The 25536-nt window shown below is 33.4% G+C and overlaps 3 protein-coding genes across 3 annotated transcripts; 1 reads left to right on the top strand and 2 right to left on the bottom strand.

The window, feature by feature from the left end:
* The first annotated feature begins 9374 nt into the window (after nt 1–9374).
* On the top strand, nt 9375–13002 carry LOC110627862 (short-chain dehydrogenase RED1). The gene is made up of 3 exons (XM_021774236.2): nt 9375–9962; nt 11644–11803; nt 12370–13002. The coding sequence occupies exons 1-3, from the start codon at nt 9479–9481 to the stop codon at nt 12704–12706; spliced, it is 981 nt and encodes a 326-aa protein (XP_021629928.1). The 5' UTR covers nt 9375–9478; the 3' UTR covers nt 12707–13002.
* Nucleotides 13003–13856: 854 nt separating this feature from the next.
* On the bottom strand, nt 13857–18975 carry LOC110627861 (regulation of nuclear pre-mRNA domain-containing protein 1B). Its single transcript, XM_021774234.2, has 7 exons — nt 18301–18975; nt 17443–17690; nt 16729–16884; nt 16344–16500; nt 16046–16188; nt 15887–15922; nt 13857–14894 (listed from the first exon to the last, which is right to left on the bottom strand). Exons 1-7 carry the CDS (start codon nt 18374–18376, stop codon nt 14121–14123), a joined length of 1590 nt encoding a protein of 529 aa, XP_021629926.1. The 5' UTR covers nt 18377–18975; the 3' UTR covers nt 13857–14120.
* Nucleotides 18976–20121: 1146 nt separating this feature from the next.
* On the bottom strand, nt 20122–22336 carry LOC110627775 (60S ribosomal protein L30). The gene is made up of 5 exons (XM_021774135.2): nt 22188–22336; nt 21983–22088; nt 21776–21877; nt 20469–20537; nt 20122–20379 (listed from the first exon to the last, which is right to left on the bottom strand). The coding sequence occupies exons 1-5, from the start codon at nt 22206–22208 to the stop codon at nt 20339–20341; spliced, it is 339 nt and encodes a 112-aa protein (XP_021629827.1). The 5' UTR covers nt 22209–22336; the 3' UTR covers nt 20122–20338.
* Between the last annotated feature and the right edge of the window lie 3200 nt (nt 22337–25536).

The raw sequence follows: 25536 nt of genomic DNA, 5'->3' as shown, positions 1-25536 counted from the left end.
TGAATATTTTTAGTGTTGTTGATATGAGAGCTATTCTTACTATTCCATTGCCTTTATTCCCAAAACCGGATAAATTAATTTGGCACTTGCATAAGAAGAGTGTGTACTCAGTTAAATCTGCCTATTTTTGTGTCTTAGAATTGTCGGGTAAGACTGGTGTGCTGAGTTATAATGATGGGTGGAACCGTCTTTGGTCTCTTGATGTTCCTCCCAAAGTTCGTGATTTTCTTTGGCGTGCTTGTCGTGGAGTGCTTCCTACTCGGGATATTCTTTTGAGGCGTGGGATACATGTACCTGCTGCATGTCTTTTTTGTGATCATGATTGTAACGACCCGGAAATTCGGACCGCTACCGGCGCTAGGATCCAGATCGGCTTAAGGCCGCCGGGACCCGTAGCAAGCCTAACATACATCCTGTACATCTGGTATAATCCCAAACATGAGCAAACATTTCCATAAAACATTTAAAACTTTACCTTTAACCAGCTTGACCTGTGTATGCACTATGACTGAACTCATAGAACCCCTAGGGTCAGCATACTCTATGTCAAACTCGGTCCAATACATACATCAACATAAAAATAAAAACTCATGTACAAAGGGATTATCCAACTCGGGCCAAGCACAATACTATAATTCTGAACAAATTACATAATATCATTTTGTAAAACAACTCTTTTACATCATTACATAAACTTACATTACATCATGTCCACTACTAATCTATTACATGAATCTGACCATAGACATAACCTGCTGATCTTCTGACTATCTCTAACCCTGCAAACCTGGGGTTAGGGGAGAGGGGTGAGCTATAAAGCCCAGTGAGCGGAAACCACACTAGCAGAACAGTTCGTTTACAAGTATGCCATCATGAAATGCATCACATCACAAACATATCACATTAAGGATGAACTTGTCACCATTAACCCTCCACATATCGAAATATGTCCAACTATACCAGGGGCGATGAGGCCACACCTAGTACTCGCTTACATAACTCATATCACAACATGTCCAACTACGCCAGGGGCGATTAGGCCACACCTGGTCTTTCCTTACATATACGTGATGCCAGGGGCGATTAGGCCACACCTGGGCTTTCTGTCTCATACCATGTCATTTCATATCATATTATCTCATCTCATACTGAGGGCTAAGGATCATCAAATATTCATCCACATCAACAACATATTATGCAATGCATCATATTCGTGGATTCTAATGCAAAACAACCTAATACATATCATGGCATTTATGATGCATGGATCATGCTCTAAAAACCTTTAATTTCTTTATTTAAAACATTAGGTTTAGTTCCACTCACCTCTGACTAGCTCTGGGCCGACTCTGAAACGGCTAACACTGATGGCCTCCTCGGTCCCTCGGGTCCGATCCTACACAGGTGGACTCGAATGAGGTGCCAAACATACTCTAAACAACTCATAAGCAACTCCCCAAAAACCCCCTAAAACATCATAGAAACATGCATAGAAAACACCCAAGAAAAGGCTGGACAGGGCACTTTCGGCGGCACTTTCGGCGGCCGAAGGTCCCTTCCAGAGACGAAAGTCATGCAGGTTCGGGGGCGCCTTCGGCGGCCGAACATCACCTTCGGCGGCCGAAAGTCTGCTTCAGCTCTGAATCACAACTTTCGGGGGCAAGGTTTGGCGGCCAAACCATGCATCCATAGGCATGTTCGGCGGCCGAAACCACCTTCGGCGGCCGAACCTGAGTTCTTCCAGAACTCAGCCCTTGTGCATACAAGTCTCCCAAACCCCCAAAACAAGCATCCAACCTTTTAAACATGCATAAACTTCTCAAAACCATGCATAAACCTTTAGTCATGCATAAAGGAGCTTAACAACTAGATTCAAACTCCAAAAACCACATCCAAAGCATGCATAAATAGTTTATGACCCATATAGGCCAAAACCATCAAACACCCCATAATCTCACTTACTCTTTCCCAATCATGCATACACTCTCCCACATGTATAAACTAGCTTAAACATTCAACATAACATCACATAAACACACATTGGGCACAAAACCCACATAAACCCTAACATGCATATCTACCCATAAAAACTCCCATAAACTCACTTAAAACTTCATTAAAACAGTAGAGAAGCAAGGATCTACACTTACCTCTTGAAGATCGAGGGTTGGTGTGACCCAAAGCTTGAGATATGGAGGACCCAAGCTCTACAAGTCTCCAAGCTCTCAAAATCTTGATCAAAACTTCAAAACTTCAAAATAAATGGAAGATCTCATAAAAACTTTGAAGGATGGGTAGAGGAAAACATGAAAATGACCAAAGGAGGACCAAAACTCACCTGAGCTCGAGAATGGGGAGAAAACTCGCCCATTTTCGATCTGAGGGCTCTTTATAGTTGGCCTGCTGAACCACCTTCGGCAGCCTAACGTGCCCCCTAAACTCATGCATGTTCGGTGACCGAACTTGAGGTTCGGCGGCTGAACCTTGGTTCATTCAAACAGGGCTTTCGGAGGCCAAAGGCACTCCCGAAACCTTCCCATGTTCGGCGGCTGAACTTCACTTTCGGCGGCCGAACCTGGCAAATGCCTCATTGGTCTTTTCTTTTCAAAACTCAAATCTTTTTCATTTAAAACCATGAAATCAGTAAAAACATTTTAGAAAACACCTTTTACCCTACAAGAAGACTCTGGCATCATCAAAATTCCAGATTCCAACGGAGCTTCCGCCGGAAGGTAGGGATTCCGATGCCGGAATCTAGCCGGGTATTACAATGATGAATCTATTTCGCATGTTTTTCTGCCTTGTCCAATAGCTGTTGAGTTATGGAGACTTGCTGGTTTTTCTACTGCTGTTGATTTTCCTATATTCATGGATTTCTTTATTCATATTTATAATACTTTTGGCAGAGAAAGGACAGCACGTATGCCTATACATGCATGGAAGTTATGGCATGCCAGGAATGAAAGATTGTGGGTCAATAAAGTTTTGTCACCTAGTGAGGTTCATCATGCTGCTAGTTCCTATGTTAATGATTATGTGGCTTCACTTGTGGCTTCACTTGTGGCTCGGCCAAGGATTCCTCGTGTGCTCCATTTGGTTGAGGTTATCACTCTTGAAGTTGATTGGATTGCGGTTTTTCAGTAGTATTTGAGGACTTGGAATGCTTCTTTTCCATTGCAATTTCGGGTTTCTATGAGGGAGGTGGGCAACCTGTTATTGTTGAAACTTTGGCCTTGCGTCAATGTTTATCTTATATTAGAGATTGTTTTCTTCAGGCTGGTTGTATTTTTACGGATAACCAATCCTTAGCCTTGGCTATTCGCTCTCCTCTGGATAACTTTTCGGAGTTTGGATTAGTTGTTTCTGATTGCAAGGATGTTATGCGGTCTCATGGTAACATTCATGTTCGTTGGGTACGGCGTTCAGAAACTAGAGCCGCCCATTTATTAGCTAGAGAGTCTATTCATCATTGTAGATTCAAGATTTGGATTGTTATTCTTGATTGTCTCTTGGATTATTATTCTATAAGATAAATAAAGTTTTTCTTGATACAAAAAAAAAAAAATATTGACTAAAACGCTTACATAGAAGAAGCGTTAATTTTAATAGATTGTTTAATGATATAATAAAAATAAATTTAATTGTATGTATTAGAATATCACTGAATGGAAGTTAATTATTTATACCACAATTTTGCTTTGTAGCACTTCCTCATCTGGGAAATTGAGTTGTTGAACCTAAGAAATATAGTGGGCAAAAAGATTATAGTGGTTATTTCTATTTGCAGCACCTGGGTCGTTGAATTTTGGCATCCAAGCTCTCCACTGTGTGCTTTTTTGGCTTCTGGAGTCTCTAAAGGCCATGGGGTTTTGAGAATTTTGGATTTGTTCCCTCAGTTTAGCTATAATTTCTACCTCCCATTGCACAAAGGTTTCTCAGGGCTTCCTGTAGATATACGTAACATTTTAAAGCTCTAGGAAAGACTCTCTACGCAATAATGGTGGTTTTCATTGGAGCACACACTGGGATTGCTCTTCTTTGTCTGAAATCATGTGATTGTGTTGTGTCTGATGCAGCCAGATTTTGTTCCCTGCGTTGTTGAGATCTTTAACTGTTGTTTTGTCTTGGAAACAATGGTTTAACTTACTGGATTTTGGTCTGATGGTGTTTTGTTTTTTACATGCTCATTTGCTGTTGCTGCCTTTTTTTGTGGGAGACTTGTGTTGACGAGTGCTATTTGTTAATATGTTTGGCTGTCCTTGATTGCTTTTTGGTTTGCTGCCAGTGCTTTTGGTGTCACTACTGTGCTCGACTTTTAAATATATTGTTCAATAACGGTAAATTTCACTACAAAATTAGTTTGCTGATAAAATAAAAATAAAAAATTAAATTATTTAGTGTTTAAAAAATAGAAATTAAATTATAAATTTTATTAAATTTTAGAGATTATATCATAAATTTTTATTATATATATAAAAAAAGATAAAGATGAGGGGTTATTATTCCAAAAATGGATCCATTTTGAGAAAGTTTCAGTGTTGAAAAGGCTTATGGTTCGAAAATAAAGAATGTGGAAGGGGCCTTTCGCCTTTCGTATGGAGGCATTAATTATCTTTTGTCACTGAAGGTGCCAATGCACTATGGAACACTAGCCACAAATCACAATCCCACTGGGAAGTTCCTTTCGATCCATTATTCATTTCAAAAAATAATAAAACTATTCATAATTTTATTTTTAAATATAAAAATTTTATAAATTAAAAAATATATTTTTACATTTTAAAATAAAATATTTTATTGTTATGAATTAAATGAAAGAAATGATCTCTTAAGTAAAATTAAATTAATGAATTTGAGTTGATGGAGTTTTGGATTATAGATACATTTTGTAAAAATAATATAAAATTAAGATGGCATGAATACTACCTCAGTAAGGGATGAATAATGGCATATTTATTTTTAATTATTTCATTGTCTTGTTTCTCTTGATTTTAGGATTTTGATGATTCTAATCAAGGTGGTTAGTTGTATTTTTTCTAGTTTATGTGGATTTTTTTACTTATTATGTATACGTACGGACGTATCAATATATTCATTTCTGTTAGATATCCATTTAATTTTTTTCTGGTGCGCATATTAATAGAGCTGGAGATAGGTCTCCTACCTCCTATTATATTATTAAGCTGGGCTTTCTTCTGAATTCAAGTTTAAGATCAGTCCGGCCTGCTTTAATCACAGGCTGAATGGTGCGATAATGGATTGATCTACTCAATAGAATTTATTGAATTTTAAATCTATTTTTTTAAAGAATTTAATCTTAAATCGAGTGTCAAAATTTGTACGGATATAATTTTAAATAGAAATGCTAGTAATTTATGAATTTTTTTTAAATCCATTACATGTGAGTGGCTTTTTTGGGTCTCAATTCTATAACTCACTGGATGAACTGTCAACACATATTTGAGAATCACGTAGAGATTAGGTTTCGATTTTCCCCCTCCACAAATACCTATTTGATAGCAAAGTAAAAGGAAGGGCATTTGCTTATGCAATGAAGAGTTATAAGCCATTGTTTAAGGGCCATTTGGACATGATAAGTAATCCCATTGACTTCCAAGTGTGCTCCCACCATTTGTCCCAGAAGTTGACATGGTGCCTTCGTGGTTGTCCCACAATAGACAAATAAGAGAGCCATCCTAAAAGTAATCATCCCACTTCTCTTCATCAGCTACCTCTTTCGGAAAAATTAAAAAATAAAAAAAATAAAAAACACATTGTTTAATTTCTCTATCTGTGTGCCCAAGCAAAAAAAAAAAAAAAAAAAAAAGTATGCATGATAATGCCAAATTACTCATCTCCAATATGCACTCATCAACCTCTATAAATTCCCTCAGACCCTTCCTCTCTAATATATCCCACCAACATTAACAGTTCAATTTTACTTGTTTATCATTCATACATATATAGAGAGAGAGAGGCCATGTCGTCCATTGGAGCTGCTTATGCTGAAGTTTACTTGATGGGGAAGTTGCAGAAGGAGAAGCTGAAGAAAGCAGAAGAGGAAAGAAGAAGAAGAAATAGCAGTACAGGAAGTGAAGAGAAGAAGGTTTCTTCAAGTGGATTAATTAGGAGCAATAAGAAGGTTCATCCAGGTAATTATTTTCCAGGTGCAGCCACTTCCTCTGCAGGAAACCAAGGAGAGTAATGTAGGGAAAATGGAAAAAGCTTCCTTTAAGTAAAATCACAATGCTTTGTGATAATATAAGTAGTGTCTGTGAAGTTTGTGTATATTAATTAATTAGTGTGGGATGGTTTGGGTTTTCAACTTTTCATTTCAAAGTCTCTAGATTTGGTCTTAATCATTTCTTCGTTTGATGTTCAGTGGTTGTTGTGAGATGTAAATTAAGGTGTTAGCATGTAATCAAAAAGAGAGAGAAAAAAAAGAAAAAAGAAATAATGATTAAAGTAAAGGTGTTGGGGTTATGTGATGAACTTTGCATGGGTGGGGTGCATGTCTAATCTCTAACCTTATCTTCTTGTTACATAGTTTATATTTTAACTCAGAGTTGAGAGAGCGGAATATGAGATATCTCAGATTTACTCGGATAAATTTACTACCAGAATGAATATATCATATTATTTATATATTAATTAAATAAGTGAATAAAAAAAACTGAAATTTTATTTTCTAAATAAATAATTAATACTATATTTAAAAGAATAAAATGAGAAAAAAGTATGCCTTACACCTAATGTTTTCCCATGTACTATATATATATATAATTAAAGTTTTAAAATTTAAGAAGAATTAATACTTAATTTTTATAGTATTGATAAAATTACTAATTAATTTTTTAATTTTTAAAAAATATATTAAAATATTTTTAATTTTAAAAAATTTATTAATTAATCTTTATAATAAATCACAATTTAAAAACTTTTTATGTCGGCGGCCTATTCATCCATGGCTAGAATTTGGGGTTTTATTATTTTGGGCATTAATTTCCTTGTGAGCTTAAAAAAAGAGTTTCATGTTCCCTCCTCTCTCTTATCCTTTTCCCACATCAAAATTCCTAATTTTAAATTTAATTTTTAATATTTAAAACATTTTAAAAAATTTTAAAAAATTTTTAATATTTAAAACACTTAAACGAAGGAAAATTTAAATCATTTAAATTTTTTTTTCTACATTTAAGACTAATATATAAATTTATTAATGTATTTTATTTTATTAGACTATTCAATTGAGCGACTATCCAACTTCAAGACAATAGGACTCATAAATTTTTATTTTTTAATTCATCACTGATTAATAAAGAAAATGCAAAAAAAAACAAAAAACATTAAATCACATAAAGCGATCGTTCCTTTCCTTTAGCTTAATTAAATGATTTTGTCGGTGCGGTAGTTCCATCACCTACCTAGTACGTATCCTTCAAATTCTGACCGACAAAAAGAAAAAACTACCCTTCAAATTCAAACGTTAAAAATTTAATTTTATCCATATATTTATTAAGGATAAACTACATTTAATTCTTAAATTTTAGTATAATTAATTTATTAATTTTTATATTCTAAAATTATATACTTAACTCTCTATATTTTAGTTCATTTAAAAAATTATTTTTTTTCATTTAAAATAAAATAATTTATATGAATTTATATAAAACTCACAAAATAATCTTTTATTTTATTTTTAATAATAAATTAATATTTAAATTTAATTTTTATCTAACAAAATAATTTTTCTTTTAATAAAAAGTATACATGGTTGTTAATAGATAATCGAGTAGATATTTTATTATTTTTAATGATAAAAATATTTTATTAACCGATTAATATTTGGTTAATAATAAATTATTTTTATTTATTATTTTAATTATAATCCTTCCTCAATTTTTTCTTATAATTTAGTTTCAATTCAATACAACACATCCCTCCAATCACCGGTTTCTTCTCCTCAACCTCCTGTCCAAAGATATTGTTGTTTTAGAGAGAGATATGGATCAAATTAACATGAAAAAGCTTACTGAATTACAACATAAAGCAAAGTTGATCAAGGTTAAGAAAGAGTCTCGCTTACTTGATTAAATGGATACATAATGGCATCTCTAACTTTGAGGATAATGTGAAGGAGAGATAGCCATATTTGCATCACGAGTTTGTGGGTAAATTTCAAAATTAGAGTACCAAAGGCATGGTAAGACTAGTGGACTCATGATCAGGGACATTGATGAGGAGGTATGGATTGCTATTTTGTTTTCTAAAATTAGGGTAGAGCAGCAAAGATTTGATGTGATTGAGAGAAATTTGATTGATAATGAAATAAATCGGAGGATGAGGATGTAGAAGAAAAAAAAAGAAGTGGAAGATATGATGAATCAGTTTACCCACTGCCCTTAGAACCTCCAAACCTTGACCACCAAATCCTCAATCAAAAAGCATGAGATGCTGCGAACCCCTATGGGTAAGAAGGTTTTACATTAGTGACTCGGTAATTGAAGTGGATTGAATCTATGTTGAGGTATTAACAGAGACGTAAAAGATGAGAAAAGAGATTTGTCAATTTAGAAAAAAAAAAGTAGAGTTAGGGATTTGGAAAAAGAAGTTTATCCATTTACGAACTCTATACATATAGGTATTAAAGGTATTTTTATTTTTTCATATGTGTTTAATGGAAAATGGAGTTACTAATTGATCTCAAGGACTTATCTGTTAATAAATTAATTATGTGAAAATATTTTAATAAATTTTTAAAAATATAAAGGTCAATTTATAAATAATGACAATACACGAGAATTAAATTTAAAATAATAAATAAAAATAACTTTTAATTAAAAAAATTAGCCACATAAAAAAAATTGATCACTAAAAATTAAAAAAATATGAAATCTGTATTAACTGAAAGATTATTAAATTTAAAGATTAATTTATTATTAAAAATTTAATGAAAGATTTTTTTTAAAAATCTAAGAGAGATTTCTGTAAATTATTTTTTAAAATATTAGATAGAAAAAAACTAGTGTATAGTTAAATATTAAGAAAATATTTTTTTAAAATATCTTTTATTTTAATTATTTAAATTATTAAGAATTAAAATATTTTGAACTAAATTTTTAAATAAATATTAAGAAGCATAGTATTATTCTTTTAAACTAAATTAAACTCAAAATGACATTTTTAAATTAATTTAAACAAAAATAGAAAGTAATAAATTACTCTACCAATAAATAGATATACATAATTAATCAAATTCGAACCAAAAAGGGTAACCTAATTACTAAATTACATTATGTTTTATAATTAAAATTAAATTAATAAAATCTCAAAAAAGAAAAAAAAATTCTATTCCGATTATTGAACAGTGACAGAGCTTCCACGCTTCCCCCTGTTAACGGCGGAGAAGCATACCATTTACTTTTTCTTTTCGGCGAGTAAAAACAGGGGGGGTCTCGATGACAAGGTAGCCACTGAGCAAATGGTTGCTTCAATTATTGGAATCAGCGAAGACCCATCTTTGATCTCCAATTCCCTGTTCATAAATCCCTTCAAAATCTTTCCTTTCCAATCCAATTTTTTCAACTATAAGAATCTCCTCAAGAGAGAATCAAAGCATTCCCTTTCAATGGGCTCCTACGGCCAACAAGTGGTTGTAATCACAGGATGCAGCCAGGGAGGCATAGGCCATGCACTGGCGAAGGAGTTTGCAGCCAACAATTGTCTAGTTGTGGCCACAAGCAGGTCTGTGGACTCCATGAGAGACCTTGAACAAGACCATAGATTCTATCTCCAAGAACTGGATGTATTGTCAGAGGAGAATATCCAGCATGTAATGTCAAATGTTCTTGAGAAGTTTGGGAGAGTTGATATTTTGGTTAACAATTCTGGGATTCAATGCGTTGCCCCTCTTGCTGAAGTCCCTTTATCTGCTGTGCATAAAACATTCGACACTAATCTCTATGGTAATTTCATTGATGTGCTTATCAAATCCTTTGGAATTTATCTATTTTATGGTAATTTTATTGTTCTTCTATCTTTACTTGTTCCTCTTATATGTAACAAAATTGATGAGAAGTGAAATGAATGAATATTTATGTTTCATTTCAATTTGGGCCTACTAGTGAAATTGCAGAAATTTTGATAGTTTGCCCTTACAATTTAGTGTTCCAAATTTTCTCGATGATCTTTTATGCCAGCTGATCTCAGTTTGTTTTGTTTTATTTTTCCCATTTTTATCCTTTCCAGTAGCTTTGCTTGCACTGGGACAATAGGTAAGCTATAACTATGTCATGCATTTAATAAGGAAGCCCATAGTAATGAATATGGATCATTGATCTTTAGATGTTAATAATCTATTAGCCTGGATAAAGCTTCCTTTTGTTTGGCTTTTCTATGGAAATTATTGATCTGTCCTTTTCACAGTGCTGTGGCCCCTTTCCATGGCTAAAAATAATTGCATATTCCAGAGTAACCATCCACCAGAGCCATCATTAAGTATTGGCCTAAAGGCAATTTCTTAAAGTACCAGTACCAGTGGCAGAGTGATAGTTATAGAGAAAAGGGCCCTATGATTGGGTAAATAACAACCAATTCCTCCCAGTTTGACACACTTTAGATCTTTCTCTGCTGTAGCATGCATGTCTTTGGAAGTAACTCTTTTGCCTATATGTAAATGGCCTTGATACACAGTTGGGTCTTTGATATGATCAATTGCATTTAGTTTTTCTTACAACTGTTGTGTATATTAAATGCTTACCACATAGGTGCTTCATCTGATTATGCATCTAGTTATAAATATATAGGCTGTAACTTTATGCCCAATTTTTTTTCCTGTGCATTTTTTGATCTTGTTATGAATATAGATCTTCCCATCTTCTCAAAAACCTTTAGAAGCCCCTCCCTCCATTCTCAGTGGTCTGAGAGGTTGCCTTGGGCAATAATATATTCCGGAGCTTTTACTCTCCCTTTGATTGGGGTCCTTGAGAATCTCTATACGTTTTGTGTGTCATGAGGGCATTCATTTCTTAATGATATCTCTGCAAATGGGATTGTGGAGGCTTTCTTTGCTCTTATAGATGTGGCTTTTTAGCCAGACTGACGAATATGCAATCCTATTATTACTTAATCTTGCAATACTTTTATCTATAGTAAGACATACCAGCATTGAATCAATGATTTGGTTCTCTACCCGCAGTTGAGAAAGTTTGTCACTGCCTCTCCTAGTATAGTCCTATTCCTTTTCGGCACATATAACTTCCCCTCTGGAAAGCAGGGATCTCAACTTCTACTGGTTTACTGTTGAAAAATGATGCATTAAGTACTGTCTCTTGTACATGTTTCATCTAGCTAGAACAGCTAGAAACCCTGTTACTCTTTGATACATTTCACACATCATGCTGCCTCAAATAAGAAGACACCCAGTAATGTTTATAAGATCATTCATGGATAGATCTGTGCCTCAGGTCATTGTTTTCTGTCAGTTTGTCTTTGTTCAAATGTTTTTATGTTCAGTGGAAAGATTGTCTGGACAGTCATTCTTGCATGTAATGCAAATGATTATGTAATTAGAATGCTGTTTGGTGGACATGCTATGCTTTTTTTTTCTTCTTGTTTTTGTAATATTGGAGTTATATGGCGATGTAGGTCCCTTAAGGCTTATTCAAGCTGCTGTTCCTCACATGGCATCTAGGAGAAAGGGAAAAATCGTTAATGTTGGAAGTGTAACTGTCATGGCTCCTACCCCTTGGGCTGGTGTTTACACTGCAACCAAATCCGCTCTTCATTCACTGTCAGACACCTTAAGGTGTGTACAAAACTGGTTGATACCTTCATAAAATACCACCATGACACACTAGGGATTTTTGGTTCAATTCTATGAATAGAATTATGTGGAATTCAATTGAATTCCAAATAGATGTTATTTGAAATGAATTTCATTGTTTAGTTTGATATAAATTAAAATGCAGAATTCAAGTGAATTCCACAAAATTTTAGGAATTGGAATTGAACTGAACATAGTATTAATGTATTTTCTTTCAGGAGTTGCAGATCACAAACTTCACTGCTTAATTACCAATTCACATGGAGTCTACAGCATTTTTTCTTTGTTTACTAAGATATTAGCAAGTATAACATACGAGAAACCTCTTTTCTTCGTCAGAATGCATTGGACTTCATTGTAGTTTTGATTAATGACTAATATTTTAGATATTACGGTTGAACTAAATCTGTGTCAGCATCTATTACAACTAAAATATGTCCTGTCCCTAAAAAGATCTGAATGTTAATTTTCATTCAGTCGTGAAGAAGGAAAGACATGTTTGCAGCATTTTCAGAGAAACGATATAAATTTCTATATTAAAAATGCAGGTTGGAACTGAAGCCTTTAGGGATAGATGTGATAAATGTAGTTCCAGGAGCAATTCAATCAAACATAGGAAATTCTGCTGTAGCCAGCTACAACCAGATGCCAGAATGGAAATTATACAAGCCATTTGAAGCAGCTATAAGGGAGAGAGCATATTTTTCACAAAGAAACAAGTCCACACCTACAGATGAGTTTGCAAAGAATACTGTTTCTGCCATACTGAAGAAAAATCCACCTGCATGGTTCTCAACAGGTCGCTACTCCACCATTATGTCCATCATGTACCATCTCCCGATTTGCATCAAGGATTTCATCATCAGGAAAGTATTTATGTCTTGAGCCCTACAGCTTTAGATGCTCATCTTTTGCATGTGTGAGCTTTTTTAAGACATAGAACAGGTATGGTATGTCCGAGTTTGCTTTACGCATAAGTATCCTAAAGTTGCTTATATTCAGAGAACTATCATGTCATTTATTTTTTTCACCTTAACAAGCCCTTTGCGTTTAGTTCAAAGCACCAGTCATTGAGCTAATAGAGACATGTTTTCTCTGGTGCATAGAAAAGGCTCTGTATTTGAAATTGAACCCTTGATATATGATATAGTAAGATCTAGACCGCCGGGTTATTGGCATCATGGTACATAAAGGTCGAAGTTGTGTGTTTTATTTTATTCTAGATTTTTGCATATTCCTGTTTTTTTTTTTTATTTTTTATTTTTATGGTAGATATTCACAATAAGAGTTTGAAAAAGTAAGAAAAGTAAGAGAGAGGGGGACGGCAGAGGGTGGGTGGGTGGCCGAATGAGTGCTATAATAAGTTTCATCTTGCAATGAATAAATATTTTATATACATATATGTCATATTAAATTTGTTAGAAGAATAAAAAGGACGTTTATATTCTCTAAAATTAATATTAAAAATTTATATTATAAATTCAAATTATTTCTTGCTATTCATAAAATCCAGGTAAAATTTACCCAAAAAATACTAAACATTTTGATGATAAAACCCATAATTTAAAATGATGTTACAGAAAAGCTTTTATAGAGGACCCACCAATTTAAAAAAAAAAAAAAAAAAAAGAGAAGAAAAATCGAGTATTTATCCTCATAAACCATAATATTCAAATAACACTCAAAATTAAAAGAACTTCAAATTTTGAAAAACAAATTGCAAAAGCAGTACATAAAAAAATTGAAATTACAGATTAACATCCATTAAAATTTTAAAATAAAAACAACACAATTACAAAATTAACCCAAAAAACCATACATGCATTTCCCGAAGGGTTGGCGTCCCCCATCCAAGCCATAATAAATGGATTCCCAAAAGCTTCAACATTTTCCTCAAACCCAAGCTACTCAAAATTTACCTGAAAAGGATAACCCCTCCAAATACACAACTGAATACTCTAACCCAAATGATCCTATCCATCTCACATACAAAATAATAATACTATTAATAATGATGGGTATTTTTTTTTTTTAAAAAAAAAAAAGGTCTAACCTTTGTCCTGTCAACCTGATGCTCAAGCTAATTCCCACCTCCAATGTCCCCTTTCCCAGTTGCTATTTGATGTTTTGAGAAATTTTACCTTAAAAATTATTTTCAGATTTCTACATGTAACCTCAGAAAGGCTGATAACAAACAAAATTTTAAAATACTCGAGAAACTGAACCTGCCCACAAACATGGTAGTAGTGCTTACTGATTATACTATCTACCCGCCTAAGAGTAATGTCCTTTTACTATATTAAGAATGGGGAGGGTGATTATAATACATCATCACAGGTGGCTGAAGGGGGCGAAAACTAGGACCTGGCGGTTGTTGGGTTGGAGGCATTGGTTGTTGCTGAGTTATTGGGGCCTGCTGCAGTGCCATTGGCATTGGTTGCTGCTGAGTTATTTGTGATGGTTGTTGAGTCAAAGGCACCATCGGACTCACCATGTATGGTGGGGGTGGAGGTGGCCCTGGAGGCAAGGGAGAAATGCTTCCGTAGCCGTACCCAGTCATAATACCCCCTGATGGCTGCAAATATTGTTGGGATGAGTTTGGAAGTATATGAAACTGAGGTTGAGAGCTATGGGCCTGGTTCTGCATGGTAGGTGGGGAAAGCATAACCGACTGATAATGGTTAGACGGAGCAGAAAGTGACACTGTTGGCATAAAAACACTGGGATCTGAAATGGGCAAGGACAGGGACTTGTCAGGCTTTGCCAAGGAATCAACGACTGAGTTTGTGGGCGTCGTAGTTATCGAATTTGACGGTGTTGAGGCCTTCGTTATTCCTGCATTCTTTGCTTCTTCTGCTGCAAATGTAGAAAGAACAGAGTGCATAATCATTTGAGAGGAACTGGAAGCTGCAAGCTTATCTGCTACTTCAGCAGCAATGGCTGCAGCTGTCCTCTTAGGTGTTTGCCCTGCTTTTGCATTTATATCAACTGGTTGAGTTGCACTGGGTACATAATATTCATCATTGAGCCGCTTTTGCATGTTGCTGGCTTCCTCCGCCTGTGCCTGGGCAACCTGAAATCAACAACGTAATGCATTCATAAGTTCTGCCGATTCTTGCCCACACAAATTTAGTCCTAAAGACAACATTTTATTGGGGTATCCATATTAATGCAGTCCCTCACCAGAGGCAATATAAAGCACTGACAAAACAATGGCAATTCCAAACCTAGTTGATTGAACATAGTACCATAGGACGTCAAAACTAATTGTGAAGAAAGCATATCCACAAACTAGAAAATCTAAATGCAGTCCGTCCTTCCAGCTTACATGATATCAAAAGCAACAATCCTCATCAAAATGTTGAATGAGCAATAATTAAATTGGGTAGCTGATAATAGTTGTCAGGAGAAATGGATCATGCAATTTTAACCTATTGGCTTAAAAGCACGCTTACCCCATAAACTTGAAATCAAGGATATGAGAATGCAAGCACATAAATTATTTTTGGAACATTTACGGATTTTTCTGGCCAAAAATCAAGTGCAGAGCCCACTGGCCAAAAATCTTTTTAGCATTTGACGTATTTGCATATTATCAGTGACACGGTTTTTAAAAATTTATCAATGTGCAAAAAGAATCCAGTATCAACGATTTTCTCAATGGGCATAAAGGCTTGAAAGTAGTTTAATACAACAGATGGGAATACAATGCAAAATGTAATTCTCAACTCCTAAGATATGAACTTTGACTAGAATTTCAACGTTCCTTCCAATTTTTATCACTTCCAAAGGTATTACTTTCTGACCAAACATCAATTTCAACATATTAGAGGCCTACTGGGTTCATTCAGATTAGTGACACTCCAGGGAATATTCCAAATGTTGTAAATTAGTAAAAATTGTATACACACTGTCTAGACATCCATCGAGAGAAGCAGGATTATGATAACTGTGTAGCAAATGTGCACATTTTCAGTATATGCTCACTGTTTATCAAAACCCAAAAACAAATGAGTGACCATAAAACATATCTTTCTTGAGGTATTAATTGACCAGAAGACATACCTGCATCTGAGTTCGAATGTTCTCCAGATCAGACTCCTTCAAAACAAAAAAGAAAAGTTTAGCATGTAATCAACATGTAATGCACAGAAAGATAATAGATCCATTTAGGATGAGTATAGACATTTAAATGACAGCAGTAGTCATAATATGCCCAAATACCTGTTCATGTAGAGCTTCTTTTAACTGAGACACAAGTGCTACTCTACTTGCTTCAACTGATTTTAGTTTCTCAACGCATTGCTTCAAAAGATTTTCTTCCTCCTCTAAGTCTTTCGCTAAACTTTTTCTTTTTGGATCTTTTCCTGAAGAACCAAAAAATTATACTTCGGAGACCCAGAGACTTCGACTCAAAGCATGCATCAAAAGTCCTTTAGAAGAATGATAATTGGATAGAAAAACATTTCAAAGTTACACCTAATTATATATATATATTGACTTCATTTCAATTTTGGCTTACCATTATTACAAGCAATATCAACATCTTTCTCCATCTTCCTCACACGGTTGACTATAGACTTACAATTACTCATCTCTGCCTCTTCCGTAGGAAATTCACTGACCACCAAGTGGTATGCTGATACAATTTTTTCCGCAGCACCTCCAATTGTTAATTTCTGGTTTCCAGAGCAATGATACAATAGTGAGGCACATTTTTAGTAAAAGGAGCAGATGGAAGGATAAACATGCTCTCATCATTTGATGGGATAATATAACAAGTGTAAATTCAGAGAGAAAGAGACCCCACACCTGTGAAATAAATACATAACGCATGCAGACATGAATCAGAAAATACATAAATTTTAAACTACTAACACAATGAAAAACAAAATCTATGTTCTCACCGTTCTAATGGATCGGGAATCCCGTTTCATAATTTTGACAGAGCGTGAACGTTTTTTGCTAAACTCCAATGGTGGAGGTAAATCTTCACCAAGCATTACATCTTTGAGGCTCCGGGCACGGGATCCAAATACTCTTCTTTCTTCCCATATGTTTACCTAATAAAAATAAGAAGACTAGTTTGACAACTTTCCCATAGATTCACATAGCAAAAATAAAAAGACTACTTAGACAAAAAGAACCATCTCATTCCACAATTTTTAAAGATATTACAACATTTAAGGAAAAAAAAAAGGTATCCTCTTATTAGCATCTTGTTTCCTTTTTATTAAAAGCTAACTGCACAGAAATAAAAAGTTATTTTTTTCCTGTTTGGGTGGTGTACTTTATGGTGTAATAGAAAACCTGATTTGTCAGCCACAACAAAGGGAAAAAAAAAATGTTAAGAACTCAACTGAACCATCACTAAATTCTTCCTGGACTAGTCATCCAGTTAAAAATTAAATGATGTATTTTATGATAAGAGCCTAACTCAAAACAGGTTAAGCTCAAAATGTTAGACTGAATAGAAGAGAATAAATATGATGCTGTAAATCCACAATTACAATGCTATAAACTCCAATGGTTGTGAAAAATAAAAACAAATTTCGATTAAAAAATGGATGCATCCCAATTTTTTAATCAGCTGGCCCTAAATAAATCATGAATTGACTTACCAATCGGGAGACCACATTCTTGCCCCGATCATCACCTTTCTCAACAACTTCTTTAAGTGCAGCAGGAAGAACCTTCCAAAACTCTGAGACAAATTCATTTCCTTTACGTTTACTGTTCTGTAGAATATCATTTGCAAGATAAAGTAAAGGAACTTTCTGAGTCATCTGTGAACTGTGGAATTGTTTCTCCCATGTTGCAACAACTTGTTCTGCTTTGCTTTGATGAAATATGCACCAGTGTGACAAAGCTATATAAGAGAGTCAAGCTAACACATTTAACTGGACAAGGAATCGCTATTACAGATAATTGCCTTTTAGCAGGAAAAAGTAAAGGTTAGAAGCAGACTCTTCAAAATTATTGCTCTAACTCAAGAAGTTAATGAAGAAAATACCAAATGAGAATGCATCAAGGCTGGAACTGGATATAAGTCTCAGAATGTATTTCAAATTGATTCTGAAACTCTAAAAAGACCACTGATATTCGGATTACATTAAAAATTAACACGATTTTAAGAAGCTTAGAGAATAGCAGCACCAGGAAATAGCAGCGCCAATGGCTAGACTAGCAACTATAGAAGTAGGATGCTACTATTTGGAAGTAAACTGTTATAACCTCATTGATTAAAAACGTTTCCAACAAACATCTCAATCATGTGTATCCAAATTATCAAGATCCGCAGATGCACTAAAATGTAACCTTATAGAAAAAGCAGTATAAAGAACATAAAAAAAATATTCTGACAAGTTCATTTTCTCTGCAGTAAAAGAATTGATGACAAGTTCATCAAGAAGTTACACGAATCACTCATTTGATAAAAGAATAAACAAGTGGAGCAAAGTAAAGAAGCAAAAGGATACTTTCAATACATTGTTGGGTGCTGTTCAGCTTAGCAAGCTTGTCTGCAAGTATCTGTTCACTGAAAATACTATTCATTCCAACTTAACAGTGCCCCCCAGTAAACTACCCTCCAACCACCAGCAACAATATCAATAACAAAGCCCTAAAGCAAATAACCTTCCGTTCGTGGCTTTTAGAAACCAAACAGTGCCCTTTGCAAATCCAATTGGGAAAGCTGAAAGAATAAGAACCCAGAAACTTACAAAGCTGTGAGCTTATAAACCCTAAGAAGTCCCAAATATTCAAAGACTGCAAATTGCCAGAAGCAATAACACATTCAAACTACAGGATGACGCCAAATTCGGTAGAATGCTGGTAAAGGGAACTGAGGTTGCAGAGAGGAACAATGCGTGATACCTAATGAAACCTTGTAAGTTTAAGCACAAGATGATAGAAACGACGTGAAGGGAAATCACGAGAAGATGCGTCTACAGATAGATAAGAGTTTGAACGATTTATCAAATTGAGAGTTGCAAGGTGACAAAATGGAAATGATTTATGCGGGAGAAATAGATGAGAAATGTCGCGGAAGAATTTAAATTAAACCCTAGAAATATTTCCAGGGAAATTTGCAGGGAAGAGGGTTGGAGCCATCTAGCGCATTGTATCCGCATATAGGAACCTAACCAAACCCGAAGTCGTTTAATAAACTAATACCCGAAATTGTCCCAACTTCAACAAAAATTTATCCTAAATTATGTAACTAAGTTAGAAATTCAATTATTTTATATTTTTTAATTAATAATTTATATAAAAATATATTTTTATATTTTTAAAAATTATTTTGTAAAAAAATATTTAAATTTAATTTTAAATTAAAACATATAAAAAACAATAAATATCATAATAAAAAATATATTTTTATATTAAATTAATTATTTATATATATAATTTAAAATAAAAAATCTAAATTAATTATTAAATTTAAATCCGCTTCAAAATTTTACTCCTTACTATTTAAAATCATTCTATTAAACTTCACTTAAATACCTAAAAATATCTCAGTTGAGTCATATTTTTTACGGATAATTTTTTTTTTATTTAAATGGCGCTACATGGCGGTACTAATGTGGCAGAGACCTGAGCTTTCCTTTAGTAGGGCACCGGCTGCGCCGCTGCGGTACCTTCATCCCCTTCAAAGCATTTTCCGATCGCCGTCCAAGCATTTTCCGATCGCCGTCCCTTTGCCTTCATCCCCTTCAACGCATTTTCCGGTCGCCGTCCCTTCGCCCTGAGTACTATAATCTTTAAGACTTAATTTAATGATTTATAATTTTATATAAATTTGTTCAATTTTACAAATTTACTCTAATTAAAGAAATTAATTGTAGTTTAGTTATTTGCTTAAAATTTTATGTTGTCAGGAGAAACCTTTTGAGTGTTAAATTAGGAGGCAAAGAAAGATTAAAAGGAGATGAAAGGTGGTGATCAATTTAAAATTTTTATTTTAGAGCCGATTTATGTTTTTTTAATTTAAGTAAAGTCACGTTGATAGAATTTATTAAAACTGTTTCAAATTAAAAATAAAAGAATAACTTGTAATTATAACCAAACCTAAATAGCCATGCTTAAAATTTAATAAATAATATATATTATTATAGATCATACACAATATCTATAGTCGTTCACAGAATAATCAGGCAAAATATGCAAGTTCATATAAAATATTATATAAAAACCACTCGTTTGTCTCGAGTCCAAGAGAGATCCTTCAATTAAATTAAAATGAGTGAAAATCAGGCAAAATTTTCCACTCTTTCTTTTAACTACAGTATAACTCGTATAGAAGTAGAGGCATATCTTCATTCATATAAAATATTTTCCAAAGGAATATGAGTATGGATCTAATCCCTACAATCTCCATAACTACGCAAAATTTGATAAACAAAGCACAAACTTTTATGGGAAAGCAATACAATGAAGGTTCTCGGGCATGTTCTAAAAAGAAAAAGGGCTGCTGAAAGAGAGAGTTTCTGAAGAACCACTTATGCAATCTGATCAGTGATCACCAGGGAGGCCCTTCATGATATCAGAATCACCTGCACAATAGATATTCATGTAAATGTCAGTGGCATCAATCTACACTCCAACACAACGATAAAAAACACAATTTAAATACGGTTTTCACCAGGGTCGATAACGCTAAGGCAAGAAACACGGAAATACTTGCCACAAGCAGTTCCCAAGTCAACATTGTCTGGAACAACACAAAGATAAAAAGATCAGTTTCAAAATCTTGATGCCCTAAACTTATTCAAAATAGGAAACTCAAAATCAGCTGACAATTTTTGAAGTTTGAAAAACTAGTTTAAAAATTCAGGCTCTACACAATAAATATGCAGAACCCATATGACAGCATGAACAAATGAGATTGATACAACAAAGCAATGGAAATTAAAATGAAACCATAACAAACAATCTCCTGCCAGTGACTAGAACTAGATGTTCCTAAACATATATTTTGGAGGTTCCAAAGAAATAGGAGGAGGTAACACCAACACTACAATGCCTTTGCACAAGGAAAAGAAGTTCTTAACAGTTTATAGTAAAATTTAAGTGGGGAATTGTACAATTTCCTAATCTGGAGGTTTATTATTTTTATTAGGGAGAAGATGGGCCACAGGAATCAAATGTGAAGCAATGCATTTCACCATTAATAATTTTTCATATGGGAGTACTTCAATATGAGGAAAAAAATATCCCTCATCTCCATATTGTTCAGTCAGGTAAATGACTGAAGGAGGTATTTAGCAGGATGTTAAGAGTTAAAACACAAGATATTCATTTGGTTTCTTTTAGCAAGAAGAGATTTTGCATTTCTGTTTTGGTATGTGAAGCCATTTCATGATTTAATAGCAAAAAAGTCCAACTTAGGTGAATTACTTTATGTCTTTCAAGTGGTTCCTGTGCTTGAAGAGTTAATTTATGAACAATGCTTTGATCCCTGTGCTCAGATGTTGATAGGAATCCGTCAGATGTATTGCCTTGCTACTTAGTATTTTTTTGACCACAAGGCACATCTACAAGTCTGGAAATCTATTTTATATGTTTTGATGTTTTATGCTATAAAGATAAGATCATAAGAAACAGAGAGGATGGGCTTGAACTTTGCTTCAGACAGGGCTGTTGTGAATCCCCGTCCAATTATATTTAATCAATGGTCAGATTATTACAATAGACATAAACAACTATTACAAAACCATAGTTATTATCAATTGAATAGAGTTGATTATATAGACAAGAAGGTATTCAATCTAGAGATTGAACAGAACTGATCATATAAAGAAGCAATGTTCATAGTCATGGCCACAACAACACAAGCAAAAATTACAAGTCTCTTACATAACATGTTGGAACAGCCAAATTTAGAGCTAATTAAACAAAAGTACAAAATTTCATATGTAAAGAGCCATTAAAAAAAAGGTGAACACTTACTTCCATTGTAATGGTGGACGCCGATCTTTGCAAGCATGGCATAATACTCAATCTCTGATTTTCTGAGCGGTGGGCAATTGTTTGAAATTATAATGAGTTTACCTGCCAAAAATCCCAAAAAAAAGAACCCAATTAAACAATAAATAAAATCGAATTTATAAGGCGACCAAAAAATGCTTTAAAAATAATAATTAAAAAGAAAGAAACCTTTAGAGGCTCTGAGAGAGCGAAGCACGGTTTTGTAACCCAGAGTGAATTTTCCGCTCTTCATCACCAGAGCGAGCCTATTGTTGATGCTCTCATGTGTCTTCTTCTATAATATCGCAACAAGAAAAAAAAAATTACAAATCTATTAGAAAAATGAGAAACAGAGAGACAGGGAACAGAAGAAAATGATGAGAAAGGGACCAACAGTTTTCTTTCCAAGAGCCATTTTCGCTGTGGAAGAAAGCTGAGATCTTTGAATTGGTAAGGGATTTTCTTCAGCGAGAGTCCTACTGCAGAGGCTGCTGTTTGGCGGTTAGGGTTTTGGTTCCGCAGTCAGCAGTATATATATATATATTTATTTATTCATTTATTTTATTTTATTTTCTATTAATTAAAAGCTTAGTTTAACCATTATTTAAAGTAAATTTTTTTTTAATTTTAAAAATTTAATATAATTAACAATTTTATCACTCTATAATATTTAAATTCTTAATTTTTTATTTTATTCAAACTCATTAAAAAGTATAATGTGAGAGAGAATTTTTTTTAAAAAAAAACACCTTGTTAAAACCCATTGAGAAATCCCTAAACTGTTCTTCTCTTCTTTTGATTTTTATCTACGACAATTATTATTTTCTTTTTTTTTTTCATTTTCATCTTTCTTTTGGGAAAGCAGCAATTTCCAATTTGAATTAGTCCATGAAATTCAAAGAAGTCATTTACAACAGACATACTATTTTCATGCAGAAAAACTTTGCTTTTTGCAAAGCAAAGGACTGCAAATAAGTGTTTTCATTGTCTACTTATGCAAATAAGTATTATTTTTACAACAATGGAAGGCTCGTGGTTGCACGAAGACGAATATATATTATGGTCTTAGAAACTGAATTCCTCCTCTTCATTTTTGCAGAAACTTACGCAAAGACTTTGCCAAAATTGAACAAATAAGACTCTGAAATTTATTAAAATCATTATGGTGAGATTCCAGCTATTATTACCTACATCATGATTTGAAGTACGTATACCATTGATCTCCTAGAAGATATGAGCTGAAGTGGTTGCCCTTCTAATGACTTGTAATACAATAATTTATTCTGTTTCTGATGATTGAAATTTTGATCAAGCTGTTCAATTTTGAAAGAAGCAATTAAGCGGTTCAGACTATGCGAATATGGAGGTTGTGGTAATTGAGGAATCTTATTCTGATCTTGTTATTTACAATTCATAAGCTAATTTCGCTTGTAAAATGTGGTAAGTTCAATTAAGAAAAAGAGGGACAATAGAACCATGGAGAGAAGTTTTAACAGAGAGATAGAGAGAGTACTAGAGAGAGATAAAGTTTCAATCGAGACAAAGAGAGCGAGAGAGAAACAATGTTTCGACAGAGAGCGAGAGAGAGAGGGACAAGTTTCGGTAGAGATAGAGAAAGAAGTTTCGACCACAAGAGCGCAAAAGAGAGGAAAAAAATGAGAGAAGAGAGGAAGAAGTTGGATAGAGATAGACAGAGCGCAAGATAGAGAGAAAAAAAAGATGGAAAAAGACGGATAGAGTTTCGTGATTTTGAATTAGAGAGACTTTTAGTCGATATCAATTTTGTCAATTCATGTGTCTTAATCTCAAATAGAAGGATTACGAATTTGAACGGAATAAAAAGTTAGGAACTTAAATATTGGGTCGTCAAAATATGGTGAGAAAAATGTTAATTATGTTAAATTTTAGAGATTAAAAAATAATTTTTTTCATTATTCAATTATTAAAATTAAAATAATGTAAAATTCATTGGTTGATTTTTTAATTTTAAAATATATATTAAATCGTTTTTGACATTTTAAAATATTTACTTATTATTATTATTATTTTTATTAGTTTTATCTGTTAAATATTATGAATGAAAAATTTTAAAATGTATAACTAATAAGTAAACATTATGAAAGGACAATTAATAAGTTTTTAGAATTATAAAAGTTAAATAATAAAATATTTAATAATAAAATTAACGGAGAAATTAGTTAGTAAATTTTTTAAAATATTAATAATATTTTAATTTATTTTTTAAAATTAATGGATTAATTATTAAGTTTCTTTGCATTAAAATTGCCATTTTTTCTAAAAATAAACTCGTAAGAGAAAAGGGTAATGGAAAGAAAGAAACTTTTTTTTTATAGTTAAAAGTTATCCATGCTTGTTGTGATTGTGAGAAATGAGAAAGGCAGTTCTTCCTGTGGATGCTTGTTATTTCCTTCTTCTGGCTTCTTGGTTTTATCTCCTTGCATATTAGTGTGGTTTTAAATCTGATGTTCACCATGTGCAGATTGAAAATTTTGAGTTTAGATGTCCTATCTCTAAGTTCATGTGCCGATTCATAGTTAAAACAGTTGAATCTTAAAATATTTTGAAATTATTATTGAGCTTTGGCGAATATTCCTTTTGGTGGTTCATATGTTTCCCCAGCTATTCTCGATGTGCTCAGGCTCCATAGTTCAAATACCATTGAGCTTTGACGAATTTTGGTAGCTCGTGCTTACAATTGGCTTTGATTCCAAGTTTGGCGACCATCAGAGTTCGTCTCAAGTAGCAACAACGACGGATTCATTAATTCCGGCCCAAGAGTTTAGGGCTTTTGGTTATACTGGCCCTTGGACATCTCTTGGGCTTCTATATCTGGCTTCAACCTTTATATCATAGGACTAAAGTCTTTTCTTTTAATGTGAAATCTTACCCATCAAATCTTGATTTAGGAGTGTAGATATACCTTTTGAATTCTGGGTATTGCATTTGCATGAATATCTTTACGCTTCCTTTGGATCAGTGAAAGCTTGAAGAGAAAAAGAAAAAAAAAAAAAAAAAAAGGAAAGGTTCTGTGCTCACGTTTGGTCCTTGTGGGGGAAAAAAGTAGACAATATGCTTTTGTTGGGAATTTCTTTCCTTTATACTCTTCTCTTTTACTGGAAATAATGGATTTCAAATCTTAAATTTGAAATGTTAGCGCCAATGCCGTTGGCCAAATCTCAAGATAGGCACTCTTGCAAATACTTATTTCGTTTTTTTATCATATGATCTCATCCATTTCGATTAGAGTTTAAATTTAAAATCTTTTAAATATTAATAAAATAAAATTTTTACGCTGACTAAATAAATAATTATGATTAATGGGTCTAAATATAATTTCTTATCTTGTAAATTTATTAAAAATATTAAATACAAGAAATTTTATAAACCTCTTATTATAACTATTGATTAGGGTAAATTCTACCATAATAATCACTTGTTATTTTTAGTTTAATTTTCTAAAATATTGATTCAAAATTAATTAGACCCGATTTAGAAATATACTATCATAAAACCTAATACTATTGATTTAGTTAGAATTATTTTTTGATTAAAACCGATGGTTGCTCACCCTATAGAATCATGAGTTTTCTTCATCTGTTCATGAATAGCAACCTAACTATAAGTAGCAAACCTTCTCATCATTAAATCCTATAGGACTACAGCTGTGACCAAGCTAAAAAGGGGAGAGAGAAGTCTTGGAGAACAATCAAACAAAATAAAAG

This window comes from Manihot esculenta, chromosome 12 (genome assembly GCF_001659605.2).
Source record: "Manihot esculenta cultivar AM560-2 chromosome 12, M.esculenta_v8, whole genome shotgun sequence".
NCBI lineage: Eukaryota > Viridiplantae > Streptophyta > Magnoliopsida > Malpighiales > Euphorbiaceae > Manihot > Manihot esculenta.
Note: the sequence above shows the minus strand (reverse complement) of the source record. Positions and strands in the feature narration are given on the sequence as shown.